Source organism: Bos taurus, chromosome 12, assembly GCF_002263795.3.
Source record: "Bos taurus isolate L1 Dominette 01449 registration number 42190680 breed Hereford chromosome 12, ARS-UCD2.0, whole genome shotgun sequence".
In the NCBI taxonomy this organism is placed as follows: domain Eukaryota; kingdom Metazoa; phylum Chordata; class Mammalia; order Artiodactyla; family Bovidae; genus Bos; species Bos taurus.
This window is the reverse complement of record NC_037339.1, coordinates 15,373,959-15,396,252: the sequence shown is the minus strand read 5'-3', so window position 1 is coordinate 15,396,252 and position 22,294 is coordinate 15,373,959. Positions and strand designations below refer to the sequence as shown.

At 39.2% G+C, this 22,294-nt stretch overlaps 1 protein-coding gene across 2 annotated transcripts in view; it reads right to left on the bottom strand.

Annotated features, from left to right (window-relative positions):
* The window catches only part of GTF2F2 (general transcription factor IIF subunit 2), a 136,215-nt gene that overhangs the window by 22,672 nt on the left and 91,249 nt on the right, over positions 1-22,294 (bottom strand). For both annotated transcript variants that reach the window (XM_005213597.5, NM_001038064.1), the window contains 1 exon segment: positions 1,555-1,654. In XM_005213597.5, the coding sequence (XP_005213654.1) occupies positions 1,555-1,654 (100 nt within the window).

The following is a 22,294-nucleotide window of genomic DNA, read 5'->3' as shown; positions in this document are numbered from 1 at the left end:
AGGGGAAATCGTAAGCAACAAAGTAGGACACAGAGGTATCAACTCTCAACTGCTCCTTGACTTAACTTGGACTTCCTTTTATTTTCAGAAAATCATCACTTTCTCCTTACACTGCAGGTCCTTAAAGACCCAAATCTCTTAACTCTTTTAGCACTGCTAAGGATCTACAGCAACGCAGGTTTCTTAAGAGTAAGGTTCCTACTCACAGACACAGAAAACAAACTTATGGTCATCGAAGGGGAAACGGGCAGAGGAATAAAGTAGGAGTAAGGGATGGACAGATATATACTACTATATATGAAATTGCCTAAAATGAAAAAGAAACACACACACACACACACACACACACACGGGCTCCTCTGGTAGCTCAGAAAGTAAAGAATCTGCCTGTAAGGCAGGAGACCCAGGATCAATCCTTGGGTCGGAAAGATCCCCTGGAGAAGGGAATGGCTACCCACTCTAGTATTCTTGCCTGGAGAATTCCACAGACAGAGGAGCCTGGAGGGCTACAGTCCACGGGGTCACAAAGAGTCGGACATAACTGAGCGACTAACACTACCACTATACATATATACACACACGTGTATATACATGCATACACATATATAATCACATCACTTTGCTGGATACCAACAACTAACACAATATTGTAAGTTGCCTATACTTCAATTAAAAAAAATAGTAAGGCTCTTAAACCAGTTTCCATGGTTCAACGTCTGGACTACTTGATTACTGGCTGTGTGACCTCAAGGAAGCTAACCTCTCTGTGCCCCAGTTTCTTCATCTATAAAATAAGGATCACAGCAATAATTACAACAGTTAGACCTTTGTACTGCCCGGCACAAAGTACACATAAGATGTATACATGTGTGTACTATACATACACACACTGTGTATGTGTACAAATATATACACTATATATTCATAAAGTGTGTGTTAGTCACTCAGTCATGTCTAACTCTTTGCGATCCCATGGACTGTAGCCTTCCAAGTTCCTCTGTCCATGGAATTCTCCAGGCAAGAACACCGGAGTGGGTTGATATTTCCTTTTCCAATATATATAATAAATATAGTACATACAATATACTTTAATGAAAAAGTTTTTTTACATACAGGCAGCCCACACTTTACATAGTAGTGTGAGGCTGTAAAAATTCCTAGAAAAGCTGAAACTAGGGAAAGCAATCTTAATAATGGGAAAAATGACCATTGGTTCATGATCCTACTCTCAGTTATAAAGGTATAGAAAAAACTCTAAAGCTAATATATTTTTTTAAGGATACTATGCTTCAAAACATTAGAAACACTGAAGAAATGTTTTATTTCTCTGAAAAACTTTTCAGGAGTCACTTCAGCAGTGGTTGTCTTCTCATTGTATGACTTTTGCTATAGAGTGAATACCTTTTCTGTGCTCAGCAAACTGTTATCTTGCCCACTAAGCCTGGATACCTCAAGCACCTGACAGCAAGGTGTGTGACTGCTACGGTCCTTTCAAAACCTAAGAGTCTATGACATTAAAGACAGACCAGAATGAAGAACGACATGAAGACTTACATTGTATTGATGATTAGCAACAGGTTTGTAATTGGTTGTCACGACTTTGTCCAGCTGCTGTGATAGCCTTACAGGTTTGGAAGATTCTTCTATTTGCAATCTGAAAAACAGAAGGCATTATCAACAAACTTACTTGTTTATTAGAGTGAAACCTGAACAGGTATTCCGATAATCTTTTTATCAAGACCTAATACTTCACATATAAAGAAGATATATCAGCCTTAATACTTCAAAAACACACTGTATGTGACTATAACATGGAAAGCAGACCACCAACTAAACATACAAACTATCTCATTTATTTCTACAACTTCCTTCTAAATCATATACTGTACAGTCAAACCTTAACTTTTAAAACAAAGAAGCTAATCAGCTTTAAATTTGTGGAAAAAAAATCTGCATGTAAAAATGAATTATCTTAAGTTATATGGTCTAAAACTAATCAAGGTATTTATTTAAAACTTCCAATCATTTGACAAAAGTACATAAAAACAGGACACATCAGCACTCAGGCCAGTAGCTGCTTCACTGGACAGTGCAGATAAATGATCCATTTAAACTAAAATGCAACTAAAAATAGCGATTTTGGAAAAAGAACTGTAAAATAAACATATGACACTATGTAGAGCATATTATAAAATATAATACTAGTACATATTCAAATAGCAATCTTAGGAGATTTTGTTTTGGACTAAATATTACCGTGGGCTTCCCTGGTGGCCCAGTGATAAAGAATCCACCTGCCAATACAAGAGATGTGGATTTCATCCTTGGGTGGGCAGATCCCCTGGAGCAGGAAATGGCAACCCACTCAAGTACCTTGCCTGGGAAATCCCATGGACAAGAAGAGCCTGGCAGGCCACAGTTCTTAGGGTTGTAAAGAGTCTGACACGACTTACCAATTGAAGAACAACAAAAGGTAAATATATTAGGTAAAGGTAAAGGTAACATATATTACCATACCAAGTGACTCACAGTCAACCATTTACTTATTTTAAAAATTAAATTATTCTGGTATATGAAGACAGTAAATCTAAACAAAAACGTTTTAAGGCAGGAAAAGGTATAGCTTTCCAAAATGATTACTTTTTTCCAAAGTAACTATTTTTAAAGGACAAAAGGCACCACTGTACCTACAGACTTCTTAACTTAAAGCACTACAGGAAAAATAATTGCCAGCCATGTCTAGTTAAATTATAATCAAAGAGTAAGAATGAAATAAAAATACTCATACAAAAACATAGATCCTCACCAAGAGAACTACTCAAGGATTCATTTCAGCAAGAAGTTAAATGAACCCCAAAGGAACGATGCAATGATCACAGCAAAGAAACTGAGAACCATATTAGAAAATTATCTACTTGATACAGACGAAAAAAAAAAGAAGATACAGTTTTAAAGAAAGTGGAACTTCACATGAAAGATGGGAAGAGATCAGAATGAAGGCATTTAAGATTCCCATATATATTCTAAGTTTTCTGTAATAAGCATCTATCACTTTTACAATCAGAAAAGTAAGTATACTTCTTTTATAGGAAAAAGAAATATTGTTTCTGGGAAGGTTAGTTTGAAAGCTATAAAAATGTTGCTCATTTAAAAATAATATATGTTGAACATAATATATCACTTTCTTTTAATGGGACTTTAAAAATAATTTTCATTTAAAATTCTTTCAAAGGAACAACTTGTCATATAAAAGGTAACTGTTTCTTTTTTTATAACATTATTTAATTTGTTGGATGGACTTTCTGTTCTGCTTCCTTCTGCTTATTTTTAGGTGGTTGTTGTTCAGTAACTAAGTCATGTCCGACTCTTTGCAACTCCATGGACTGCAGCACACCAGGCTTTGCTGTCTTTCGCTATCTCCTGGAGTTTGCTCAAACTCATGTCCACTGAGTCAGTGATGCCATTTAACCAACTCATCATCTGTCACTCCCTTCTCCTCTTGTCCTCAGTCTTTCTCAGCATCAGTGTCTTTTCTAGTAAGTCAACTCTTCACATCGGTGGCCAAAAGTATTGTAGTGTCAGCTTCAGCATCAGTCCTTCCAATGAATATTCAGGGTTGATTTTCTTTAGGATTGACTGGTTTAATCTCCTTGCTATCCAAAGGACTCTCCAGAGTTTGCTCCAGCACCCCAGTTTGAAAGCATCAATTCTTTGGTACTCAGCTGTCTTCACGGTCTAACTCTCACATCCGTACATGACTAGTGGAAAAACCATAGCTTTGGCTATATGAACCTCTCTCAGCAAAGTGTTATCTCTGCTTTCTAATATGCTGTCTAAGTTTGTCATAGCTTTTCTTCCAAGGAGCAAGCATCTTTTAATTTTGTGGCTGAAATCACCCTCCACAGTGATTTTGGAGCCCAAGGAAATAAAGTCAGTGTTTCCACTTTTCCCCCATCTATTTGCCATAAGAGACAGAACCAGATGCCATGATCTTTGTTTTATGAAAATTGAGTTTTAAGCCAGCTTTTTCATTCTCCTCTTTCACCTTCATCAAGAGGCTCTTAGTTCCTCTTCGCTTTCTGACATAAGGGCGGTGTCATCTGGGTATCTGAAGTTGTTGATATTTCTCCCGGCAATCTTGATTCCAGCTTGAGCTTCATCCAGCCTGGCATTCTGCATGATGTACTCTGTATAGAAGTTACTATATGCAGGGTAACAATATACAGCCTTGATGTACTCCCTTCCCAATCTGGAACCAGTCCTTTGTTCCATGTCCGGTTCTAACTGTGGCTTCCTGTGCTGCACACAGGAGCCTCTAAGGAGGCAGGTAAGGTGGTCCAGTGTTCCCATCTCTTTAAAAAATTTCCAGTTTGTTGTGACCCACACAGTCAAAGGCTTTACCATGATCAATGAAGCAGAAGTAGATATTTTTTTGGAATTCCCTTGCTTTTTCTATGATCCAGTGGATGTTAGAAATTTTGATCTCTGGTTCCTCTGCCTTTTCTAAATCCAGCTTGTACATCTGGAAGTTCTCAGTTCATGTACAGCTGAAGTCCAATTTGAAGGATTTTGAGCATAATCTTGCTAGCATGTGAAATGAGTGCAACTGTACGGTAATATGATCATTCTTTGGCACTGGCTTTCTTTGAGATTTGATATATAATACCAAATTGCTCAGGAAATATTAGAGACCTACCAATTGCTTTTTTAATTTGAAAGCTGTAAATACTACTGGTTTTGTTTTTAACTGCGATTGCCAAATTGAGTATAGTTATTTCAGTATTAAAATATAAGTATTTTAATTCTTCCAATTATTTACAAATCCATATATATTCTTTAACGATATAAGATCATAATTTTATGAAGTGTAAAAAATGTACTCTAGAAATGTCTTCAGAAATTTACTGTACATGTAACCATAAATTGTATTTACTGTATTACTTTGTTTTCATGGGCCAAGTAGAGTTTCTATAAACTAGGAAAAAAGCACTAGCTAGAGACCTAGAAGGGAGCTATCCACCCACAGATGGACTTGGATTTACAATCTTTCAATGGCCTCTTAACTGCTCTTGGGTGATGCACAAGCTTCTTCCCATGACTGCATGTCATTCTGGGATCTAGTCTCTGCTCCCTCTCCAGCTCAATCCACTGTTCTCCTGCACGTGCATTGCTACGGCTGAAGCTGTGCCATGCCCAGACTTTAGAAGAACCTTCTTACAGGCAGTCATCCAGCAAATCTTTACTGGGTGCCTATTCTTGTTGTTGTTCAGTGGCTCAGTTGTGTCTGACTCTTTGCGACCCCATGGGCTGTGGCACGCCAGGCTTCCCTGTCCTTTACCATCTCCCGGAACTTGCTCAAACTCATGTCCATCAAGTCGGTGATGCCATCCAACCATCTCGTCCTCTGTCTTCCCCTCTCCTTCTGCCTTCAATCTTTCCCAGCATCAGGATATTTCCTGGGTGCCTCTGTCTACCAAGAAAAGACTTGCTTAGTGGAAGACAAACATTAAACAAATGCTTACCTATAACTGGTTATCTGCAGGACTAAAGAGGGACAGGGGGTTGGTATTATGACAACTGACTGTGTGCTGCTACAAAGTAAAGAATAACTCCAAGATGTTCACTTGGTAAGCTGAAGCAGGTCAGCCCACGTTCCTAAGAGGTGAAGCCCAAAAGACTAGGTGGAAACAACTCCTCCAAGCCGAGAAGACGTCTCAAAGTGACTGACAGACAAATGTTTAGAAAGAAATGAATGGTTGCAGATAGGTATAGGAATGTTTACAAAGGATTAGAACTATGCTGCTGCTGCTAAGTCACTTCAGTCGTTTCCGACTCTGTGCAACCCCACAGACGGCAGCCCACCAGGCTCCTGTGTCCCTGAGATTCTCCAGGCAAGAATACTGGAGTGGGTTGCCATTTCCTTCTCCAACGCATGCATGCATGCTAAGTCACTTCAATCATGTCTGACTCTATGTGACCCGATGGACAGCAGTCCACCAGGCTCCTCTGTCCACAGGATTCTCCAGGCAAGAGTACTGGAGTAGGTTGCCAGCAAGGAGATCAAACCAGTCAATCCTAAAGGAAAACAGTCCTGAACATTCATTGGAAGGTCTGATGCTGAAGCTCCAATACTTTGGCCACCTGATGCGAAGAACTGACACATTGGAAAAGACCCTGATGCTGGGAAAGATTGAAGGCAGGAGGAGAAAGGGATGACAGAGGATGAAATGGTTGGATGGCATCACCGACTCAATGGACATGGGTTTGAGCAAGCTCCAGGAGCTGGTGATGGACAGGAAAGCCTGGCGTGCTGCAGTCCGTGGGGTCGCAAAGAGTCGGACATTACTGAGTGACTGAACTGAACTGAGAACTGCTACTGCTAAGTTGCTTCAGTCGTGTCCGACTCTGTGCGACCCCATAGATGGCACCCCACCAGGCTCCCCCGTCCCTGGGATTCTCCAGGCAATAACACTGGAGTGGGTTGCCATTTCCTTCTCCAGTGCATGAAAGTGAAAAGTGAAAGTGAAGTCGCTCAGTCGTGTCCAACTCTTTGAGACCCCATGGACTGCAGCCTACCAGGCTCCTCTGCCCATGGGATTTTCCAGGCAAGAGTACTGGAGTGGGGTGCCATTGCCTTCTCCAGAACTGAGAACTATGCATGTGTAAATCCTTTGGAGGGAAAAAAAAAAAAAAAAACAAGTGGCAGCCTGTTTCTGAACACCTCTCTCTGTATTCTAACCTCAGGCCTATCCCCTTAATGCAATCAGTTCTCAGGGGCCTGGCCTCTCTAAATGGTAATCTGGCTGTTATGCTGCCACTAAATTATCTTTTCTGTTTCAATCACCTCGCTCCACAATTTGATCTTATGAGACATTCAAGGAGGGAGGCATGCACTGGCTTCTTCTTTCCACATTAAATGATTGTTCCCATTACTTCACAGTTTGAAAATACCTTGGGATTTCACTGTGTTTAGGTTAAGTGCATTTTTATAAATGGTAGCTTATTTCTTGTCATACTCTTACACTAGAATTTATTTCAGCCACTGTATCCTGATTCAGATTTAGATGGCATGGTTTCCTTTCAATTCTAATGCAGAAGTTCTAACAGCCAATTTCATCTTTCATAGAGTGTCATGCCATTTTTATCCTCAAAGTATTCAATCTTTTAAATATATAAAGGAAAACACTGAATTAACTTTTTTTTGAAAGAGCTCATATAAAAATTTAACCTTCTTATTATACATTTAAAAAGTCAAGTCCAAGGGTTTTGTTTTAATTAAAAGAGGATATCTTGTGATTCAAAATTCAAAAGGTTAACCTATGGATGGAAAATATATTTTTGAAGAACTAAACCTTAAAATACTTTAATTAACTTGAATAGTTTAAAATAATTTAGCAGGGTTCTTTACTTAACACTAAATAATTCATTTAACATTATCCCATGAAGTGTCAGAACAATTTGCAACTCCATTTCACCACTGAACAATGTACCAAATTAAACATCACTGACCTCAACATGCCTTCAGAGTCAAAATAAGGTTTAAAACTAGGCTTGTACAAAATAGTACAATGTGAAAAATATCTGGTTTGCACAGCTGAACAGCAAACTACACACAGAGGTCTGGGGCTGGACTGGGGGAAAGCTGAAAGTTTTATTGTCCCAATCATGTAAGAAATCGGTCTGGGATTTGCCTGGTGGTCCAGTGGTTATGAATCAGCCTGCCAATGAAGAGGACATGGGTTTGATCCCTGGTCCAGAAAGATCCCACGTGCTGCAAGGCCACTAAGCCCATGCTCCACAACCAAAGCAGTCACTTCAGTGGGAAGCCTGCACGCTGCAATGAGGAGTAGTGCCCACTCGCCACAACCGGGCAAAGCCTGAGCGCACAGCAGCGAGGACCCAGCGCAGCCAAAAATATATAAATCTTTTTTTTTTTTAAACAGAGTCTTAACTTTTTCAGAAAATTTAAAAACATGGTGTTATTTTCAAGAAAAAATAATAGAAAAATATCACTATATGATCATTTGGACACAGATAGACCCTACTTTTACAAACCACTAAAAAACAAAAGTGTGGTGCTAATTACTACCACCATTTCCGGACAGTTTAGAATATATGTCCACAGTCTTAGAAGACTAGGATTCACTGAATTACCAGTCTTTCTAGAATATTATATAAAGGGTGAGTTTCTTACTTTCCAATCAAAGGAAAAGCTCAAGGGTTAAATAACCTAAGACTGAAAACACTAATAAAACAACCATAACAACAGACATCTAGAAAGTATTTTACTATGTTGTAGAAACTGTGTTAAAGCTCTGCATACATCTTCTCAATCTTAAAAGCACAACAATGGGAGCTCACATCTTTTCTTTTTTTTAACCCAAAGCCTCAAGTAGTTAATCTATACACTCCCTAAAAGGCCATATAACTGAGTAACACCTCTATTTAAAAGTTCATTGAGTTTAGTTAAAAACAAGTAATTCTCTTGTAATAACTATAACTGGTATATAACCTTTAAACATTATGAATCACTTTGTTGTATATCTGAAACTTATATAATATTGTATAACAACTAATCTCAAAAAAAGCAATTTTCCTTTATTGGGGAAATTGAAGGTACCCACCTGCTTTCAATTAGCCCAATTCTACACAGACACGTACAAAAGAGCACATTCTTTTTTTTTTTTAATTTGGTCATACCAAGTAGCATGTAGTATCACAGTTCCCTGACCAGGGATCGAATCCACACACCCTGCATGGGAAGAACGGAGTCTTAACTGCTGGATTGCCAGAGAAGTCCAATACATTCTTCTTTACAACACTGAAAAAAGATTCCTATTTCATCAATGTCACTGCTGCTGCTACTGCTAAGTCGCTTCAGTCGTGTCCGACTCTGTGCGACCCCTGAGACGGCAGCCCATCAGGCTCCCCTGTCCCTGGGATTCTCCAGGCAAGAATACTGGAGTGGGTTGCCATTTCCTTCTTCAGTGCGTGAAAGTGAAAAGTGAAAGGGAAGTCGCTCAGTCGTGTCTGACTCCTAGCAACCCCATGGACTGCAGCCTACCAGGCTCCTCCGTCCATGGGATTTTCCAGGCAAGAGTACTGGAGTGGGGTGCCATTGCCTTCTGCAATGTCACTAGCCACTGGCTATAATTATGGTTCATAATCCACCTTATTAAAGAGCTTCATTATGGTGTATTACAATTTACACACTGTAATGGGAATTCAATCCTCAAATAAAAATGTAGTATAAACACCCTCCAAATATTTCAAATGTCAAAATCTAAAACAATGAAAAAAAGCCAAATTTCTATTGCTCTAAGCTGTTGGCAGACTGGGGAAGACAAGTCTACATATTTTATTCAATTAAACCTTCATTGATCTCACTTAGTGCATCCTATATAAAAGTAACTCAACGAATATTGGTTAAGCAAGTGAACAAATGACACCTTTATTGGACAATTATATCACAGGAGAAAAGGCTGAATCCCGTATTAACAAATTCCACAATAACGCCTCGGTATGGAGAAGGCAATGGCACCCCACTCCAGTACTTTTGCCTGGAAAATCCCATGGGTGGAGAAGCCTGGTAGGCTGCAGTCCATGGGGTCGCTAGAGTCGGACATGACTGAGCGACTTCCCTTTCACTTTTCACTTTCATGCATTGGAGAAGGAAATGGCAACCCACTCCAGCGTTCTTGCCTGGAGAATCCCAGGGACGGGGAAGCCTGGTGGGCTGCCATCTCTGGGGTCGCACAGAGTCGGACACGACTGAAGCGACTTAGCAGCAGCAGCAGTATATACACATAGACTATTCTCCTGCCTAAGCAAAAATCCCTAAGTAATACTGCCTAGCTAATCTGGTTGTCAAGTATAGAATTAAGCAACTCCAAAATCACTGAACAAGTGTTTCCATCAGCAACTGCCAATGTGTAGGAGTCATTTTATGATGTAAATATCATTACTTTTGCATTCATCTATCCTTTGTGCTCCAGCTACATTTGACTGCAATTTATGCTATTCTTAAAATGACAGGTTTCACAAAAGAAGGTAAATTATCTTACGATGATTTCATTTTTGAAAAGAAGGGAGTAAAGCAGTGAAGGAGGTAAACAGTGCTTCCCAAGGGGGAGCAGGAGGCTGACATTTGCAGGGTAAGCGAGAGAAAAGTGTCCCTGCAAGGAGAAGCAGGAACAGCCAGAGTGCTGGGACTGCCTGTGAACAAGAGGACACCTTCTGGGCCCCAAGTCAGAAAACAAGATGCAACATTCAGAAGAAGGCCCAGCTCAGGAGCGGGCAGGCAGAAGGCTAGGGGGAAGGCAAGGTGAGGGAATAACCAGGGGATCTACTAATACCAAAAGGTTCTGATGATGCCTAGTTTTAAGACAGTACATTTACAGGAAGCTTCCACAGGACAGAGTTTCTCAGAGGAACAGTAATAGTATTAACAGTATTGGGTTGGCCAAAAAGTTCGTTTGGGTTTTTCCATACAACTTTAAGGAAAAGCCCAAATGGACTTTTTGGCCAACCCAATACATATTTGTCTGTTAGAATGTGGATTTGAAAAAATTTCAGCACTTGCAACTGTCAAGTAATCAAACATATCCTTACCTGGAAGGACTACTAGAAGGATTACACAGAGTAAACATTAAAATTAAGTAATTTAAGTGTCTTACAAATACCTGTTAATTATTTTAAGCTTCATGAAAATAGGGACCTTGTTCATATTCCCAAGGCCTAGAAATTAGGCATGCAATATAAATGTGTTAAATAAGCAAGTGAGGGAAAAAAAAGATGAGAAGAAGACAAGTTTTAGGCTGCAATTAATCAATAATGGTAATCTGGACGTCATATCATAAGATTTACAGTAATATAGAGAAGGAAACGGCAACCCACCGACTGCAGTATTCTTGCCTGGAGAATCCCCATGGACAAAGGAGCCTGGTGGGCTACAGTCCATGGGGTTCCAAACAGTTGGACACGACTGAGCAACTTAAGCACAGCACAGCACATGCTAACACCCAGATCTGCCATTTAAGAGAAGAGACTGTAAAATACATAAGGCTTAATTTTCACTCTGTAGGAAAAACCCAACAAAGGGAAAAAACTCCATTATCTACTTGCACTATCCAATAGAGTAGCCACTGCTGCTGCTGCTGCTGCTAAGTCACTTCAGTCGTGTCCGACTCTGTGCGACCCCAGAGCCGGCAGCCCACCAGGCTCCCCATCCCAGGGATTCTCCAGGCAAGAACACTGGAGTGGGTTGCCATTTCCTTCTCCAATGCATGAAAGTGAAAAGTGAAAGTGAAGTCGCTCAGTCATGTCTGACTCTTAGCGACCCCATGGACTGCAGCCTACAGGCTCCTCCGCCCATGGGATTTTCCAGGCAAGAGTACTGGAGTGGGGTGCCATTGCCTTCTCCAGAGTAGCCACTAGCAATATGCAACTATTTAAACTGAAACTTCATTTCCTCAGACATGTCAGCCATGTTAAGTGTTCAACAGCCACATGTGGATACCACAAGACAATACAGACATAGAATATTTCTTTCACTGGTGAGGGAATAAAAATTCACAATGGGCTTTGCTTGCTCCTACATTCGTTAGAAACAAGTCACCCACAAGTTTTTGGGTATGTGTTGGGTAAGGTAAAGTAAATGACAGCATAATGAAGACACTTTATAAGTGTCTTGGTTTTGTTTTTTTAATTACTGCCTACTTTTTGTTTTACAGACAAACACTGTAAGACTGTCAATCCCTTGTCAAATTGTCACTTCTCCAGGAAGAGCATACATCACCAACATTCCAGAGAGTATCCTCCATTAGCTAAAAGACACAGAATCTCCACTCAATAGTCCAAAATATAAGTATCTCACCCAATGGCCAAAATATTTTTACTATCTTATATAATTTCCTTTACTCTCATAGTCTTTCCTTAAGTAATCTACTTACTATCTTAAACTTGAAGGCATGTTCAGTAGCTACCTTCAGCCTGTTTGTGTTAGTCACTGTTATGTCTGACTCTTTGTGACTCCGTGGACTGTAGCCTGCCAGACTCCTCTGTCCATGGGATTCTCCAGACAAGAATACTGGAGTGGGTAGCCATTCCCTTCTGCAGGGGATCTTTCCTGATCGAACCCAAGTCTCTTACGTCTCCTGCGCTGCAGGCAGATTCTTTATCATCTGAGCCACTAGGGAAGCCCACCTTCAGCCTATGCAGTGGCATTACTTCCCCGTCTCCAGCACTCTGGTCACGCCCAAGTCCCATACAGATGCCCAAGCTGGAGGAAGGGGGGCAGAAGACAGCACACGCAACCAGTTCTTGTGACTCTGGGAATCAAAAGGATACCTAAGATTCATTACACTGCCTGGAGCTTTTGTTCAAATAATTATGAAATTTGGTCTGTGGCTCAGATCATGAACTCCTTATTGCCAAATTCAGACTTTAATTGAAGAAAGTAGGGAAAACTAGTAGACCATTCAGGTATGATCTAAGTCAAATCCCTTACGATTATACAGTGGAAGTGAGAAATAGATTCAAGGGATTAGATCTGATAGACAGTGCCTGAAGAACTATGAACTTTGGTCACCTGCAACTTACTCACTGCAATGTGTTTTTTCTTTAGACCATGTCAAGCATGATTTCTTATACCATCTCCTGAAAGCAAACTGTTTTTCACCTTGGAAAGACTGTATTTCAATGTAAGTGTGTGTGTGATGGGGGAAGAACAAGGGCAGGCAAAGCGGAAGGGGGTGGGGGCAGAAGGAAGCAACAGCGTTTGAGGTAAAAAACCCTTTACTGCTTCTGCTTTTCCTGTTAATCAAATAGTTAATATTTTAGTACAGGCACAAAGTAGAAACTTAAGAGGAAAAATAGTTTAGCAAGTTAGGGATCATTTGTTAGTTCTCAAGACATGTCCAAGTAGCTACTCCTGAAAATTACCCTAAACTCCAATGGATGATGAATGACAAAAATATTTGTTTCATTTCATTTTTAAGAACTTTTATTTCTCTTCTCCATACTCCAAGAAAAGTAAAAAGCCTAAATATTTTGCTATGATTCCCGGAGTGGTGGGTAAAAAGGACGAGGAACTGTATTTATAACTCAATACAGCCGGCCTTCTGTAGCTGAGGATGCAAATCGCGTGGATAGTAAGGTCCAACTGTATTAATACCACTTTATTTAAGGGACAGGCACATCTGTGAATTTCATTTTGTATAAGGGACATGCACATCTGGAATTCTGTTGTCTGCAGGGGGTCCTAGAACCAACGTCCCATGGATGCCCAGGGATGACTGTATTCAAAAAAGCAACAAAGAAATACCTTTTTAATTCAGATTCATCCTGAATAATTTCCCATTAAAAATAAAAATCAAAGATGAAAGCAAACCTATGGCACCCAGAATGGCTCTGAACAATGCTTAGTTTAGAGAATGTACCAGACACCATGACACGGCAGGATCTAAAACCAGATTCTGCTTTTAAGGTCTAGTTCTACTACTAAGTGCTACCGTGGTCAAGTTAGCCGGTCTCTTCAACACCTTGGCACTCTCATGAGAAAAAAAGATAATTATAGCAACAGAAGTATGCGAGATAATCTTTAAACACTTAAACGTGGCTTGTCCCAAAGTACAATTCAATACATTCTATTATTATTTTCCTTACTGTAATCATTCAAATAGTCACACTAAACAGAAATGTACGGAAGTTATGTGAATAAGCACAACTTTTAATAATAATCTGCTTCACCAATTAGATTTTAAAACTAAGATTTATGGAAACTAAGTTCATCCTTTATCCTGATAGGGGTATCTAGCTACATCAGATAAAAAGCACTTTCTTTCATTGTCTTTGATGTCTTCAAGGATAAGAACATTTCTTTCTAAATGTCATTCAGCTGCAGGTAAAACATGTAATGTTCATAAAAGTGCTAATTAGAACAAATTAAAATTAAACAGCATCAAAAGACATATTAAAAATATGGGAGCTTACAGTTTTGGGTAACTGTTTATATATAAGAATTTTTTTTAATTTACTGAATTTTAGATGCAGTCAAAGTATTTTTGGAGTTAATCCTTAGGGTACTCAAATCAGTCTCTCATAGATGACTGTCAACCAGCAGTGACCAGAACATGAGTCTGAGTTTAACAAAAGTAGAAAAATGCACTTGAGCAGAACATCTTAAGTTACACAGATAACACATAACCATTTAAAACTAAATAGTTTTGAAAAATCTTTTCCCGTCTTCCTCATATAAAACATGATTACAGAAGGTTATATATTTTTCCTCCCAGGAGATGGGGAGACCAACTGTAGAGTGGATACAACTGAACGAAGTAACTGTTCCCCTCCTTCCCTTTATCTATTTCTCTTGGCCCTCTTTTACACTGCCTGGACATTTTTAGTTGGTTTTCTCTAGATTTTTTTCCATACAGCTTTAGATTATTTCACACGTATTGTTTCACTTCATTGGCCAAAGAGGCTAATGCTTTCAGGGGACATTAAACAATAACTCTTGGGCCCCTTTCTGCCCATAATGTCTAATGATTGGCTTAGATTTTTATGTCCTTTAACTGCTTGGCCCAACACTTATGCACACTGACCCTCATAGACTTTTGTGTGAGGTGGATCCACGTAGATAACGTGTAGAGGTCTTGACACCATCACTTCACTCATGCCACTCAGATGCTGCCATCCACCTCTTCTCCCAGACCACTCTCCTCTACAGAGGGCAGGTGTTGCCTCAGTACTGATTCGAGGAACTCCTGCCTGAGCTTCCCCCACAGCTCAGGAACTGACTGCTGCCTCCTGCTTCCTGGTGGAGCCCCCATGAACAACAAGGGCTCATAGAACCCCACAGGGATGTGTGACCGAGACGACGGGAGGAGGGAACTGCGGGCTAAGCAGTCACTGTGGCAGCTCAGAGTGGGGTCCTGGGCACCGCCAAGCCCTTGAATATTCTCGAATCATATCATATACATCTTGATTAAAAACACCTTAATAGTCAAGTATTTAAGAAACAGAATACAAAAGCCTTTTCTTCTCATTACGAACTGAAATATATTCATTAATTTAAAGTAAACACCTTAATAATCAAGTATTTAAGAAACGGAATGCAAAAGCCTTTTCTTTTCATTAAGAATTGAAATGTATTCATTAATTTAAAGTTGAATTTGCTTTTGAGAGCTTAAAGGCTCACACAGGTTCTACTTTTGTGGATAGAATGCTTTAAAAAGTAGAAGAGAAACTGCTAGAGATGACCGTTCATATAATAAAACTAACTCAGTTTCCTAACAGAAACACTAATGCTCATGTTACCATATTGATCAAGTGCTGAGAGTAATCATTACCCTAAGATTCCCTATTTTCACAGTTTTGGCAGTTCATGTTGCCAGCCCTATCAAGAGACATTCAGCCCCCACTTCTGTAAGCTCCTAAGACTTCTTATCTGCTGACTGATAAATAGGCTTCCAGCTAGGTTATCATTTGGTGAGGAACTGTGAACACTGACATGAAGTTACCTAGCAAATTTTCTTTTATAGAGCTTATGGACAGATGTATTAAGAACTGAATATATCATTTTATAAATTTAAGAAAATAATTTTTCTTGCTATTAGTAGAGAAAAGAAGGCATTATAGAAATGTTTCAGTCCTGGTTTTTCTAAATACATAAAACATTATCTGGTTCAAATCAAGTCTAGGTTTTTTATAGCTGGTCTTAGTACAAAGACAAAAAGCTAAGCATATAGGAAAACCATTTCTAAAACAAGCTGTGGGCAGGAACAGCCCTGATGCTTTATGGATTCAGACTCTGTGTGCCGTTTTACTTGCACTGCTAGCGCTATTTAAGAGACGCTTTTACCTTTCAGTCACTTACTTTATACTCTTTAACTCCTATAAAACATTAGGGATATCAGGCTCCTCAGGAGCTTCATGTAGCTCCTATTAGTCAGAGAATGACTACTTTTATGGGCCCCAAACAAATGTATAAAAATATTTTCTGCATCATCAACATGCATGGATGATAGAAGTTATTACAGAGGCTATTTATGTGGACAAAATCCATTTTATTTTGTTAAACTGTTTATATGATGATCCGAGTCATTAACTTTTGTAAATGTTGCTTTGATAGACATTCTGAATGAGGCAGAATAGCAGTTACGGAAACAAACTCTTGCTTTATTTCTCCCTTTGTGGTAACAGTTTTATACCAAGCTCTTTCCCCCGGATCCCTCCAGTGTTGCTAGCTGAAGGTGAGGCTGAAGTCTGGGTCCGTGGAACGTCCACAGGGAACATGCTCAGACGGCAACCTTGGTGTGCATCTGTGCTCAGTCACATCTGACTCTGCGACCCCACGGACTGTAGCCTGCCAGGCTACTCTGTCCATGGAATTTTCCAGGCAAGAGACTGGAGTGGGCTGCCACTTTCTTCTCCAGGGGATCTTCTGACTCAGGGATTGAATCCACATCTCCCATCTGCACTGGCAGGTGGATTCTTTACCATGGAGCCACCAGGGAAGCCCTTAGGTCCCTCCAGTGCTGCTAGCTAAAGGTGAGGGTGAAGTCAGTGTCCATGGAAAAATCCAAGGTAACACTCTCAGACAGCAACTTTGGTCTCCTAGTGCAATTCATTCAGTAATTGAGTTGGGCAGGAAAAAGTGAAAAAAAAAAAAAAAGTATGTATGTATATGTACATATATATATTTGAATGAACACATTCTAAAATATGCTGGTGCTTCTTCAGGTTCAATATTCAGAGCCAAGAAAGAAATTAGTCAGAATTTGTTGAGTTTGCTGCATATATACAGATCAAGATGATAACTAAAGGGAAGGGGGCATCTGTGGGTTTCATTCATTCATATATGAGGTAGGGGTTAAAGTATGGAGTGTGTTTGATAAAAGCAATTGAGGTGTGAAATGAACTTGGTGGTTTTAAGTGAGCTTTTACATATTCTACAACAGATGGTACAGCAATAATTTTTTATCATTTAAGATGAGATCAGATTCTTGAAACCATGAATTCTATCACAACAGGCTACACTGTCTTGTCCAAATAATGTGTATTAGAGAATGTGTATTTTCTGCAAGGTGCATGTTTTCACTATGTGAAATCTGAAGAAAACCCATTTTAAAAATGAAAACAGATTTATGTAACTGTTAGCTTCAGTAGTGACGGAAGGAACTTAGAGTGGGTGTTTAGGAGGGGAAATAAATGAGGTAATGCAGTTCAAAGAGGCTGACCTAACAGACATCTGACAATAAAAGACTGGAAAAAGTACTGTGATAAGTACTTTCCCATTTTCATATTTATTATACTGCAACTTGAATACTTATAACCAGAATTATTTAAGATGTTTAAAGCTAAGCATCCAAGTCATCAAGCAGCCCCAATTGCTAACCTCGGCTCTCTTTCTTTTACTCCTAAAATTATTTAGGTCAGGGATTAAGTAAGCTGCTTATGATGATAGACGCAGCATTTCTCTAGCCAGTCCCTGTGATATATACTGCAAGTATGAATCATTTTTCCAAATTAAATCCTATGACTATGTGATGGGTGCCAAGAGAATACAACAGTGGAATCAAACAACTTCTATTCAGCAAATTTTAAAATATCGTTCTGCAAATTTCCAGTTGCTTCTGAGGAAAAATCAGAAATATTAGCTGCATATCATGTCAAGCTGTAAGAAGCTACCCAGGCATACACAAACCAAGATACTGTTGCCATGGAGACTAAGCAACTCAAGCAAATGGCTACTTCATTAGAGACTCCATGAAACTATAAATGCTGGAATAATAGATGAGGGATATCTGGCAGGATGTGGCCATCAGTGTGGGCTGGGATTCAGAGAGAATTTCTGAAAATATAAGGTAACTTTTAACACGCTGTTTTGGCAACCTTTGAAAAATTAAAAAGTGAGATTAACTAGAACCAAATGAAAGCTGGGGGGAAATGAGAAGAGTGGTCAGGTTCAAGAATATCTGTTTAGGACCAGCTGTGGTGACCCTGACATTGATCTGAAAAAGTGAGAGTCATTTAGACTATCATATAGGATGCCAAAGGGAGAAAGGAGTCCCTACTGAATCACTGCTTCAGACTTTCCACTGTGAACGGGGTTCGAGGCCATATGGTCTCACTCTCTCTCCATCAAGAAAATGAATAGAAAGGAGGGAAAGAATATTTCTGCCTATGTTTCAACTTTGAAGAATTTAAACTTTACATCCAAGAATGAAAATAAAAGCTGGATATGAACTTCTGTAACACAGCGACAAAAGATTAATGCTAAAATTAGATTTATCTCAAAGAATTTAAATCATGTAGCATTTCACATATTCTTACTCTAATCTTCTAAAAACAAAGGCTACATACTAAAAAACCCCAATGTTTCTGTCTTTTCCTCATGAATTTACATTGCCTCTAAGAACTTTTAACTGACACTATATAGGAGCTAAATATAAAGATGTGCTTCTATTTTTTATGTTAGTGATATGTTATATAAATTTATCATATTGTTTATTACAAAAATGATGTTAGTTATATCCTGACTTTTTTTTAATTAATTTTTTTTATTGAAGTATATTTGATGTACAATATAAGTTACAGGTATACAATATACGGATTCACAATTTTTAAAGGTTACACACTTACAGTTATTACAATATATTGGCTATATCCCCCTGTCATACAACATACCCCTGGAGCTTATTTTATACTTAATAGTTTGTATCTCTTACTCTCCTGTCTCTACATTGCCCCTTCTCCTTCCCCGTGAGTAACCCCTAGTCTGTTCTCCATATCTGCTTCTTTTTTTGTTATATTCACTAGTTTGTTATACTTCTTAGATTCCATATAAGTGATATCAAAAAGCATTTGTCTTTCTCTGCCTTATTTCACTTAGTATAATACCCTCCAAGTGCTTCCAGGCTGCTGCAAATGACAGATTTTCCTTCTTTTTTATGGCTGACTTCTAGTAAATTCGAGGTAATGCTATGCTTGTGTTTGTCCTTGTTTTGATTGGTATAAACAGCCAAGTGTAAAAGCCACACTTACAGGACACCTCGATTTATCTTCCCGGATTTCGACCAGGACTTTCTAATCCTGTCCTCTTTAGCCCAGTGACTTGTGCATATTACTCCACAGAAGACAGCTGCCCTTCCTTCCCATTTGAATGGCTTTTTCATCAGCATTGCTAAAGACACACAAATGAGACTGGAAATCACATTGTTATGCCAAATCAAAGCTATCGGGAGTCAGCTGTTAAACATGGGGATACAGCAAACGAATCACTGTAAAATCAAGGTTTATTCTGGTTGCAATACGGAGAATGAAGCAGGGTAAGGAGAGACTGGTATCAGGGAGAACAAAGATGAGATGAACAGAAGCTGTGCAGTACCAGTGAGTGGAGAGGCAGAGCAGCATGTGAGTACAGTAAGTGAACATGTGACACTGAATTCTAGAGGGTTCTGCAGACCTAACATAAGCGAGGCCCGGTGTCAGGTACTGGAGGAGAAACCAACCTGAAAAAGCTACCAGCTGTTGGAAGAGTAGGCAAGACCATGCGTGTGTGCTAAGTTGCTTAATCGTGTCTGACTCTTTGCGACCCCATGGACTGTGGCCCACCAGGCTCTCCATGGGATTCTCCAGGCAAGAATACTGGAGTGAGTTGCCAGGCCCTTCTCCAGGGATGGAACTCTCATGGCTCTTTCGTCTCCTGGCAGGCAGGTTCTTTACCAATAGTGCCACCTGGCAAGACAGACTGCTCCTGAAACAAAAGAGCCTCTAGAACGTCTGAGGATCCTGTGGCATTTGCCACCTTGTTTTCTATACTCACTCCTTTTCTGCTTGGCAAACTCCTTCCTGGGCCACTGCCTCCCCAGCAAAGCCAGCCCTTACTCAGAAGTGGCTCTCTGCCTCCCCTGTTCTTTACTGATGGCTCACAGTTCTCCCTGGAGCCTGGTGGTTCTCCCTGCAAGGCGAGTGCTGTAAGCACTGTACTAAAGGAAAAGCAATCTAATGTTACTCAATTACATTCCATCTAATACATTCAGAGTGTCTATTACCTGTCAGGAACCATGGTAACTACTGAACTGCACTCCTTGAAAGTTCATTAGCAAAAACTATAATAGAAATTGTCAATGAAAGCAAATGAAGGCAAGATTATCAGTAAGAAACCTGGCTCAAGCAAGGGTTTTGTGATACTGTTTTTAAAACAATTTTTATTGAGGTGTAACTGACATACTATAGACTGCAGGTACTTGAAACGTACAATTTGATGTGTTTTCACATATGCACATACTTGTGAAACCATGTGATACCTGTTTCAGAAAAATCACCCAGCCTTACAACCTAGGTTCCTCCATGCTGAATTCTTTTTTCCCCCTGGAGGAATCAATAAATTCAAACTGAATCATTTTTTTTTAAAGTTATTGTCTATTTCTGATCAATACATTAAGAATTTAAGAACACAGAAATTTATTATTTTATATAAAGCTGCTGCTGCTAAGTCGCTTCAGTCGTGTCCGACTCTGTGCAACCCCACAGATGGCAGCCCACCAGGCTCCCCTGTCCCTGGGATTCTCCAGGCAAGAACACTGGAGTGGGTTGCCATTTCCTTCTCCAATGCATGAAGTGAAAAGTTAAAGTGAAGTGGCTCAGTCGCGTCCGACTCTTCGGGACCCCTTGGACTGCAGCCTACCAGGCTCCTCTGTCCATGGGGTTTTCCAGGCAGGAGTACTGGAGTGGGGTGCCATAGCCTTCTCTGTATGTAAAGCTAACGAAATATTTTTTAAATGTCAGCATACATTTGCAGGCAATATAACAATGTACTTTAAAGAAACAGAAACAACTGAACAATGACAGACTAGAAGGAGTACAAATGTACAAAAGAAGCTTTCTTATATTCCAGCCACATATTTTTTAAGGGAAAAGAAGTTACAATAGCAACAAAAATATAAACACACAGGGCAACCCTTACCAAAAATGTTCAGCTCTATATAAAGAAAATTACACATTGTTACTGAAAGTATAAAGAAGGCCTGAATAAATGGAGAGAACTACTGAGTTTCTGAGTGGGAAGATTAAATATGCTAAGAAGCTAATTTTTCCCAAATAATTTTATAGATTTAAAATAAAAATTTATTGGAATTTTTTTAATTTGGAAAAAAATTGTTTTAAAATTGACATGGAAGACAGAACAGGTAAGAATTAAGAAAAATATTTTCAGGGACATAGTAATAATTAAACTTAAAAGCTTTTGCACAGAAAAGGGAACTATAAGTAAAACAAAAAGACAACCTACAGACTGGGAGAATATATTTGCAGATGATGTGATCAACAAGGGATTATTTCCAATGTATGCAAACAGCTCATACAACCTAATTTAAAAAAAACCAAACAACTCAGTCAAAAAACGGACAGAACACCTGAACAGATATTTCTCCAAAGAAGAAATACAGATGGCCAATGGGCACATGAGAATATGCTCAACATTGCTAATTATTAGAGAAACGCAAATCAAAACTACCAAGAAGTATCACTTCACACCAGTCAAAGTGGTCATCATTAAACAGTCTACAAATAATAAATGCTGGAGAGAGTGTAGAAAAAAGGGAATCCTCCTACACTGTTGGTGGGAATATAAATTGGTGCAGCCACTATAGAGAACTGTATGGAGGATCTTTAAAAAACTAAAAATAGAGTTGCCATATCATCCTGCAATCCCAGTCCTGGGCATACATTCTGAGAAAACTCTTAATTCAAAAGATACATGCACTCCAATGTTCACTGCAGCACCATTTGTAATAACTGAGACATAGGTTAAGAAGCAACCTAACTGTCCATCAAGAGATGAATGGATCAGGCAGATGTGGCATATATACACAGTGAAATATTACTCAGCCATAAAAAATGGAATAATGCCACTTGCAGCCACATGGATGGATCTAGAATTTATCACACTAAGTAAGCCAGACAGAGAAAGACATACATCATATGGTACTACCTATCTGTGGAATCTAAAAACATGATACAAATGAACTTATTTACAAAACAGGAAGAGACACACAGACAAAAAACAAACTTATGGTTACCAAAGGGGAAAGGGGGTGGGTGGAGGGAGGGATAAATTATGAGGATGAGAGTAACATATCAAACTACCAAATATAAAACAGAAAAACAACAAAAACCTAAGGTATAGAACAGGGAACTGTATTCAACGTTTTGTAATAATAACCTATAAGGGAAAAGAATCTTACCATGTGTAAGTGTGTATATATACACACACATAAAATCTGAAACA